Source organism: Pyxicephalus adspersus, chromosome 3 (genome assembly GCF_032062135.1).
Source record: "Pyxicephalus adspersus chromosome 3, UCB_Pads_2.0, whole genome shotgun sequence".
NCBI lineage: Eukaryota > Metazoa > Chordata > Amphibia > Anura > Pyxicephalidae > Pyxicephalus > Pyxicephalus adspersus.
In genome coordinates, this window is record NC_092860.1 from 143,386,353 (window position 1) to 143,397,202 (window position 10,850).

General features: G+C 36.0%; 1 protein-coding gene across 1 annotated transcript in view; it reads right to left on the reverse strand.

Annotated features, from left to right (window-relative positions):
- CD8A (CD8 subunit alpha) overlaps positions 1–1,477 on the reverse strand; it is a 28,352-nt gene extending 26,875 nt beyond the window's left edge. Inside the window, exon 1 of the mRNA XM_072406614.1 lies at positions 1,325–1,477. Within this exon, the coding sequence (XP_072262715.1) occupies positions 1,325–1,472 (148 nt within the window). The 5' untranslated portion in view covers positions 1,473–1,477. The remainder of the gene's footprint in view (positions 1–1,324) is intronic.
- Positions 1,478–10,850: the final 9,373 nt, after the last annotated feature.

Below are 10,850 nucleotides of genomic sequence, written 5' to 3' on the forward strand. Positions count from 1 at the left end.
TATATATATATATGTTTGAAGAGCTTTACAATTTTCCATTTATTATCTGTATTGGTAACTGATGGTGGAAATGATGGATCAATATGATAAATAGGCAACAAATAGTGGAACATAGAGCAAAAATTTGACTGATTAATTGATAGAATTTTTAGACAGACAGAAAGAATTGTGCTCTAACAATCCAAGCTTATATAGTTTCTATATAATACAGTTACATAAGTGCCAGGTATATTTTATACTATATTATACAGCTATGCATTTGCTGTTTGATTTTATTATCTGTCCCTGTAAATGTTCTAGTTTTTTATATAGATGACTATAAGCATGGTATTTTGTTTTTTGTAGAATATAAAATCTTAATAAACCTTTCTCACCAATTACTAGTCTCGTTTTTATGCTAACATTTCCTGTACATTTCACAACTCCACAATCACAGCTAAGATCATTTCTGCTTTTCATAGATCTATCTGAGAAGCTTTGAAGGTCATCAGGGTTCTTTCAGAGACAATTACAACTTTATAAATGTGTCTCTCGCAGAATAACTGCGATTTAATATATTTTACAGTACTGTTTTTTTTTTTGTTATCTGGGCAAAATTGAGTAACAGAATCAAATCTTCACTCTTTTGGGTGTGAACATTCTCAATCAGCTGCATTGGGCTCTATTTGTAAAACACATTCCCACAAACATTCCCTCATGGAAATCTTCTAAATTCATGTGCTTCAATAGCAGTATCCAGGGGATGTTGAATTTGCTTTATAAATACATTTTGTTATATTTTGCTACTAAAAACTGTTAAAAATATGCATTTGAAACCAAAAATTCAATAAAGGTAAATTAAAGAAAAAGTGTATAAAAATAGTAATAAAAAAGAGATAAATCAAACTACTAAAAATAGTTTCTATTTTAATGAAAGCCTAATGCAAAGCAGCTATGTTATACATAAAGCTAGATAAAAGGGTTTTACAAAAAAATGACCTAATGAAGTTTTTTTAGATCATGCTGCCTTTGCAAATTGAAAAATCAGTAGAAGTTCAATTTAAATATCCAGCCCTAGAGCAGAAATCTGCTATCATTGTATTCTTTGCTGCGCCCACATACTGAGATAAGTGATCAGAATTGCAGAACTCACATTCAGTATATTCTTGCTGCATAACAATAGTTCAGAAAATACTGGCAGGTTACTTTGCTTAATTGAACAAAAAACTGTTGCATGTCTAAATTCACTTTTCTATAGATTCCTGGTAATAGCACACAAGTGTGATAGCAATCCTTATAACAATCCTACTGACCATACATGTGAATGTAACAAGTTATAACATACCTGGGAAAAGGCTGAGTAAAATAAATAGAATAGTGACTGTCCCCATTATATGGCCCTTCATAGCTCTGCAGAAGAAATCTCTCATTGTCAGTAAAGGATGTCTCACTTCTGGGGTCTCAATACAGAGAGAGGATGTGATGTCACTCATTCCCTCTGCTGATAAAAAATACACTATATAGAAACTAAAACAGAGAACATCACAATATAGGAAACATGCAATACAAACAAATAAATATTTATATTACAACATAACTAAAATTTACTCTAAACTTCCTTCACCCTTTCCCTTGAGAAGAGACGAAAAAGGGGGGATATGATCACCCTGTATAAATATTTATATGGTCCATATAGAGAACTCTCTTCCCAATTATTCACTTTGAGATCATTACAAAGAACAAGAGGGCACTCTTTGTGTCTGGAGGAAAAGAAGTTTAAGCTCCGGACAAGGAAGGGATTCTTCACTGTAAGTGAAGTGAAAATGTGGAATCGGCTCCCTCAGGAAGTAGTTTCAGTAACTACTATAGATTGCTTTAAGAAAAAGCTGGATGATTTCTAGGAGCACAGAATATAACTGGGTATTAAAGATTTAAAGTAAAGATAACAGACTGTTGATCCAGAGAACATCCGATTGTCTCATGGAATCGGGAAGGAATTTGTCCGCCTGTTAATGCAATTTGTACCAAGGTTTTTTTGGTCTTTATTGGTTTTATATCTGGGATATGTTTATAGTGGTCGAACTTGATGGTCTTGATGGTCTTATGCCTGTTTTTCAACCTGACCTACTATGTAACTACATGGACATCCTCTGTCTAGTTTTTGTAGGCTACCTAAAATGAACCCATCATAATAGAAGAACCAAAGCTGCCACTTGTTCTTTTTAATGCGAAAAGGTCAAAGTTGTGGTTTTTATCCTCCTTTATTTGATGAACTTTACAACTTACCAAGTGTATATGTAACTATGTAACAATGTGAAAACAACCTAACCTGGTGAGCAAATATATCTATTGGCATTTAGGCTACTAAATATTATTGCTTGATTCTTTTCTCGTAACGTTAAAAAATTAAAATCTGAGATAAATTGTGAGGATTCATTAAGTGACAAGACAAAACAAACTCACATTTTATGGTGCTGTAGTAGTTCCAACAAAAAGACACTTGTATATGTCTGGTCTCCTGGTAGTTCTTCCCTACACGTTTCATCAGCAAAGGCTTCCTCAGGGGCGTTTGGCCTTTTTTGTTTAAAACTGCCAATTAATTCTAAGTTAATGGACTAAGAGGAGCACAAGAGATATATCCAACACTGAAGTGGATTGTCAGAAGATACTCTACTTGATGGGCACAAACACTGTGATGATTCCAATGTACAGTAGACACTGAATATGTTTAAATAAATGATGACTTTATTTGTATGGAGGTCACTTTACTTTTCGAGTCCTCACAATTTATTATATTCAATTTTAATGGGAAGTGCTGAATACTGGTTTATTTGACATATAATACAGGTCTGGAATAAATATAAAAGATTGTTGGTTGGATGCAATAGGACTGATTTATTAAAGCTCTTCAAGACTGGAGAGCATACACTTTCATCAGTGAAGCTGGGTGATCCAGCAAACCTGGAATGGATCTGGTCCAGGATTGAAAACATTTGCTAACAAATAGCAAATGATGTAAATCCATTCCAGGTTTTCTGCATCACCCAGGATCACCAATAAAAGTGTATCTGCTCCAACCTTGTAGAGCTTTAATAAATCAGATCCATTAGGAGAAGGGCATGCTATTACTAGAAATGTACCAGCATTCTGTAGCAAGTAACATTATTGTATTTTGGGGTTGTATACCTGATTGTGTGTGACCAATCCTGGTACTCATGACTGCAGAGCCAGATTATTGTGGACCATCTGCTAAAATCCCTGTGTGCTGCTGAGCTGCTCAGGTGCAGAGAATGGAGTTCAAACTTTTCTAAAACTGCTTCTGAGAAAACAAGTGAGGAATATAAAACAGGATGTCTAGCTGTGTGCAGATTGCAATGACCCCTACACACAGTATGTTACATACTCGGTTGGCGTGTTTTGTGGTATGTGGTCTATGTAAAGAAGCCCAAAGTTTAGGGATCCTGGCTTTATGTAAATCCAGCCCTGATACTTCTGCAAAAGATTTTGGAGGACCGGAATCTACTGAAGGACCATAATCTGCATCTGAATCCCTTCTGTGTTTTATCCTTCATAATATGTGTATAACAATAACAAAACTGGGGTCAATATACTGAAAAAAATGGCTTTCCTTTTCTAACCCTTTCTCTTTTAAATTGCACTGTTTTCATTAATTTGGTAATTAAAATACATGATAAATTGCATGCACGTTCTAATATACTGTATATATATATATATGTCCATATTGACTGAGAAGATGGCAGAACTCTTGGCCAATTGACTTTGCCAATCACAACCTCTAAGATTTACTAATAGTCAAAAGGTACTTAAAACCCTGTGGGGTATATTGAATAGAGAAACCCACTTATTATAAATCATTAAAAGAATTTGCTGTTCATATGATTGGATAATTGAAGTAAATATTTACACAAAAATTGATATGTGCAGAGAAATGGGACTTTAACAGCATATATAAAACTCCTAAAACATTTTATTGGTACATCGAATTTAAAAGTAAAGTAGGAGACATTGACTTTTGCAGTGCCCCAGAATGGGAACCATGGTGTCCCTATATTACAATATACAGACATACATCTACTTTTACATAAAAGTATCAAAAAAAATACATAGTTGAAACATTCCAGCAAATCTCACATGAAGTGCCAGTGTATCATTGACACGTTTCGTGGTGTAACACCGCTTCTTCAGGATAAAGCTTAATGAGACTAGTAAACATAATGATACAGCATAAAATAAATAAATAAAAAAGGTTTTTATATGCCGTTAATGTCCTGTTTCTCTGCACATATCAATTTGGTCTATATTTGGGAAGTGGCATGTGGGCATCTAATGCAATATATTGAATGTTCGCCAACCAGTGAATGCTTTATTTATATGTAAAACATTTACACACGCTATTTATCCCTTAATGAATCATTGTTCGCTGTGATGATTGACAATATTTGTCTGTCCTGTTATTTCCCTTCTTCAATTTATAGCTGTCATCTTTATACCCCAGGAAGATAAGAGCAGTGGCTGTTCATTCAGATCAATCTTTTATACATGAGATTGTTACATTACCTATAACTATTTTCTCTGCTGAAAAAAAGCACATTTAGGAATAAGCATGCAGTGCTAGATAATGACAAACTGCTTGTTTGTGCAGGAAATATACATGTATTTTGTATGCGTGTAACATTAAATGGTAAACTAAATTGAAATAAATTGTTTATCTAATAAAAAAATGAAAAACATCTTCCAAACCCTACAGACATTTTTACCGATGATGCTTGCCAAGGAAAGCAGACAAGTTCATATGTTTCCCATATGTCTCTGGGGCTTTAGGATACGATCTATCACTGTATATATCACTGTAATGATACGTCTAATCTTTAACATGATTCTTTTTAATATTTATAATTTTTATTTGTTTTTTGACACATATTTTCAATTTAATACTAAACATAAAGAACAAAATATATAACATCTTAATATAAAACATATAAGCATAGGTAAAATAAATAATAGAGAATTAAAGTATTAATACATACATTCTTAAAATGAAAACCCAGTGCAATAAACTTTACAAATGTTAAGCATGATTCTAATTTTTATTATTTCAATATAAAGTGCATTTGTACCTGTACTCTATGGCACTTTAATGGCATTGTGTAAATTAGAGCACAGTCATACTAAATTTTGTACCTTGTAACACTTGTGAAAAGCAAAGAATTATTTTATAGTCTTTGAAAAAAGTCTCAGAGATTTTCAAAAATAAAATTGGTTTGTGATAAAGAGCGCATTTAAAAAGCAGTAAAAAGCAGACATTTTTTTTAAAAAAGGCACTGCATGTGTATATTCCTAGTACCTGTGTTTTAAATTAAAGTAAATGTTGAATAATATAATTACTTCTTTAAAAGTATGCTGTCTTTTGTGAACTTCTGACTAACCACCTTAAAAGGGGGAAAGGTATAATAAGAGCAAATTGGTTACTTGGGTGGCCAACAATGGCCCAGGCATTTATGGCTGCCCACCCAGTGCCACATTTACCTACTCCGTACCCTCAACTCGGTCCTTGAAATTGGGACAAGCTGTAAATTCGGTGGTGCAGTGTTCTGAGAGAATAAGAACATCATGAAATAATAAGTTCCTCCACTGCATATGGAATTGTGCCAGCTTCCTGCTGGGAAAAACCAAGAAAAGAAATGGAATGACCAATGCGGGAACAGTATTATTATTATTATAAATGAACTGTATAAAGCACCAACGTATTACGCAGCGCTGTACATTAAATTGGGGTTGCAAATGACAGATACAGACAGTGACACAGGAAGAAGAGAAGAACGTACCCAAAGGAGCTTACAATCTAAGTACAAACACTACTAGTACAGCAAACCCATTTCACCAACACCACTAAACTTTATGGCGGGTAAAATCAGGTCTGTAAAATCATTGCTGGTGGTTTTGAACATTACCTGCAACACTCCTGCAAGGCTACCTGTGACTTAGCAGAAGGTAATATTAAATGCATTTAGTGGTTGGAGCCATTTGTTATTAAACAGGAACTGTTCCAATTTGTTGGAAGATCCCCTATACCTCAATAAGCCATTCTTTTATGGAGTACCACACATGCATCGTGTCAGGCAACTAATGTCATGTATCCCAAGGTTTATGTACATTCTCAGATATTCAGATATTCAGTCTTTGTTCTCAGGGAAGTATCTGTTGATTTAAGTTGACCTTTTGAACAGAAACTGAAATACTTTTCATATGCTATTTGGTTCTGATGCTTATGTGCAGGGATGTGACTCTTGCATGGATGTTGTTCCAAGGGAGATATCTGCTTGTATATGGCCACACACTAAGTTTTACATATAAATTAGGAAAAGAAAGATTGCTCTGAAATCTGCCTTCCATTGATCTTTACCACCCAGCCTGTATGCTTGGCAGATGTTGGCTGTCAGGTGTCACAGATGTACCCCCATCCTCCTGTACAGGAAGTAGAAGGAAATGTTGGAGGGTCTCATCAAACCCACTAGTGAGGTCCTGTGGTCCACGTGCCCTGTATGTTTGCACACGCTTCTTTCTGACTATAACCACAAATGACTTCCACCCTGCAGAGAACTGTAAACATGAAGGGTGTAGGATCAGCAAGACTCAGAAGTGATGCTGAGAGCGTGCCTAGACCACATCTGCTCTACTGATACCTGGGAAATGGCATAGGGGGTCTACAACTCGACATGTCACATCCAGGTCTACGAGAGACCTTCACTTCCTATTTCTACCTGTTGTTATCAACACTATTATATGCCAACTACTGCTTAGGAATTTATTTCCACACTTAAGTGTGACAGGACACAGGCAAATCATTGTATTCGTGCCATCATTAAAAACACAACCCTTGTAAATGAAGAATTGTGTGGCTATCCAACATTTCTTGGAGCAAGTATCATTATCATATCATAAAAGTGATAAACAATATAAAGAACAATATATATATATATATATATATATATATATATAAAAACTACAAAAAACAATTTATAAATATATATATATATATATATATATACACACATATAAATATATATATATATGTAATATATATTTAAATAACTATAAATAACATTAAATATATATATATATGTATAACACAAAATGTATAAAACAAAAAAGGAAAGAGAAGAAAAAACAAGAAAAGAGTAAAAAGATAAGTAAAAGGCGAAAAGATCTATGAACTTCAAACTTCATCATGAAAAAAAATAAAAAGCCACACAATGATGTTTTATATACAATACAAATATATTTATAGATATGTAAATTATTATTTAGCAATTCACAATAGTAAATATTGTCTTATTCATAACCAAATTTTGGCACGTGCTTTATTCCGATATTGGTGAGTCTCTGCAGAAGAGAGCCAAGGATCTAGATAAAATCAAATATAAGGAAGAGAAACAGCTTATGCTTACTAAAACTTTAACCCAGCGGTCACCAACTGGCGTTCCACGAGAACATTTTGGTGTTCGGTGGCTCTGACCGCTGCGCCCCCAGCTGGATCCTTCCCCTGACCCTGCTGGGGGCGCACCAGCCCGAGCCATAGACGGGGTCACGCCATACAGATTGTAGACTCAGACCTGCGATGGGAGAGTGGGCTGGTTCTGGTATCACAACGTCACTAAAGGGAAAATTTCTTCCCTTTTGAGTGACACCCGACTCCCGACGCATGTGCAGTGGCGACCACTGCCTTAACCTGTAAAAAGGTGGGAAAAGATATTCATACTGAGCCAATGACATTTTACCTTTTTTTTTCTCTTTCAGATAAGTGGTTTAAACATCACACACCAATAATACATATATATTGATGTTTATTTTGTTGCATTTTTATTGATTACTGTTTTGAATATTAGCAGTGACGGCTGCATTTTGTGCATCAGGTTTATACTTGAGTCAAACCAAATTGTCCTTATTCTCAGGTAAAAAAAAGTTACTTTGTATATATTTGAGTATATATGGTAATTTGCAATATACCCGTCATTATGTACCAGGAGTTTTGATTTATGTGATCATTTATATGCTCTGGGCTGTAGGCCTTGTGTATGACTGCGTATGGCAATGAGGCCTATGTAGAAATCACTGGGTCCTATACCAACATTTTGGATGCCCCTTCCCATGATTGATTAGGTTCAAGGAAAAAAAAACTGCGCTCCACTTTTTCTTGAATATTTTAGATTACAGTGACCCAGTTCTTTCTTCTGGTTTGGTCCCCCTTGGTTCTAAGCCCCACAGCAACTGCCATGCTCACTGCTGCTAAAAACGACTGGTCGTTTGATGTAATTTTACCTATTTTGGCGCTAGACTGTGAATGAAGTTGGAAACAAGCGTTCCTTTCTGTATTGGCCAGTTGTACAAGCTCCTATCCTTCCTCCTGTGCTGAAGCTGCATACTATTATTTTACTGCACACTGCGAGCTTTTGTGTGCATTAGAATCTGCAGCAATTCACTAGCTGGAGGACATCCAGCATCATCTAGCCCTTTCCTCCCCAGCTTGACTATGCCTGGGCCATCCAAGAGACTCGGCCCATACCTGCATGCAAATGCAGTCTGTCTAGAGCTCCAAGTCCTACAGACTGATATCCATTGATGAAGAAATTTGATATCTGCAGCAACTTGTCAGACTCTCTTAAAAGCTATGAACTGTTTGCATTGCATAGAGAAGTACAGATACCCAATGAAGATGTCGCTGGGTGTGAAATGCAATTAGTTTAAATCTATGGTGAAGTAATAAATGAGTCCACATTTTGGCGTAGTTTTGATTCCTAGGCTTGTCAAGGGGACACACTGTACTATCCGTAAAATATAAAAGTTTTACAAAAATAGCACATTACACAGCAAATAAATATAACAAAAAATAAAGTAACCCAACACCATGATAATTTGATGATCAGAGTCCTTTGGCACCAAGAGCTTGATTGACTATTTTGTGAACAGAGGTAAAAAAGAGTGCTCTAGGTGTTTACATTCTTCATCTGATGGGAAGTGGTCTTTACCTATATAACTAAAACAAAATTTCCTCTAAGCTTTACTAACTATTGTGATGCCACCTAGTGGTACAGTGCTGTATTGCTGCTTTAAAAATGCTGCATGTTTCATTTGCTATTTTACCTGTAAAGACTAGAGGGCGCTATTGTGATTTTTTTTTAGTTCAGCTTCGATACTGATCTTATTGAAGTTATCAGAATACATAATACAATCTAATACTAAACCAGTAATTTCTACAATTTTCTTTGCAAATATCTGTTGATGACCAGGTTACCTCTTTATTCCTAGTCTATGCTGCCCCTTGCTGGACAAAGTGTGGCATAAACTCTCTCTAGAGACAAAATGAACTTGATTTATTAAAGTTCTCAAAGGCTGGAGAAGGTAGACTATAATGGGAGAACACGTGGGATCCAACAAATCTGGAAAAATCATTTGCTGATATTTAACAAATTTATACAGTCCTGGACCGGATCCAGTCCAGGTTTACTGGATCACCCAGGTTCACCCATAATAGTCTACGTTCTCCAGTCTTGGAGAGCTTTGATAGATCAAACCCAATGTATGTGACATTCATATCTAATTTGTATCACTTCTATATAATTATTTTTCCTTTATGCAGCTCCAACTCATTATAATGAGAGTATGCGTGGAGTTTAATATTTATTTTTTTTAGGTATATCTTGTGTATTTTATGTTTTAATTGAATGTTTTGGTGATTGCAAGATTTTTCATAAAAACAAAATGTAGAATGGTCAGTTTTTATCCTTGTGGCTGGTGACAATGTTACTATAGATAGTATTTAGGGTCACATCAAGTAGGGCGGACAACACTAACGAGGCAAGAGCCATTAGAACCCAAGGCAGAAAAAAAGTGTGAAGAGCCCTCTCACCATGAGCTATGACCTTGTTCAGCAGCATAGGTTGCAGGTTCAGCTTTTTTCATGTTCTCCTCCTAAGAGCCAAAGGTGTGGGCAGCTCGGCTATCCATATCTCTAAATCTACATTAAATTTAAGTGGGTTTTATCAATTCATTAGTACTGATAAGAACTCTGGGGGGGGGGGTCAGCTTGTATGTCCCTGTAAATTGCATAGCAAAGATCTTACTGAATTAAGGACACTGGTAAGTAGGAGAATTAAATTGTATGTATTTCTTCTATAAAGTATATATAAATAAAAATGTTATAATGAAACATTTTTACAAAGGGGAACAATGTGGGGGGGGCTTATAAAGTGTTTTTCTATTACGGCCAGCAGTTATTTGAGAGTTTGGGAAGATCCTGAAGAAGAGAAATCCAAGAGATTGTTTGGGAGTAATTGAAGGTCTTGAAAATTCATGGAGAGGTCAGGTCCTTTAGAGAAATGTTTTTTTTTTTAAATTGACCCTCAGTCGACTGGGCACACCATTCGAAATCGAAACAATGGGTCAGACTGGAGCAGTTGGCAGGCAGAGAGACATTAGGGGTGATGCTGTGGTTGGACCCCATTCATACTGCCTTCTTCAACCACCCCACCATAGGCCCCGCATGGAAAATTTGCCAAAAGGTGATCTCCCACCCAAACATCTCACCCTTCCAATCAACGGTGTAACCAATATTAGACAATCCGGCTTAACACCGGGGGGGGGGGGGGGGACCCCTGTTTCTTGCATTTCAATAAGACAGGCATATGCAGGGTAAGTTGGACAGAGATACAGGAGATGACATCCCTAGGAACCCCCAAACCTCTGGGTTTCTTGAGAGCAAGGCAATTGACCAATCTCCTCCACTCCCTGCTCCCGTTGGAAGCTTTGCATGCCCACTTACACCATTTGAATCTCTATATACGAGCTGGGTC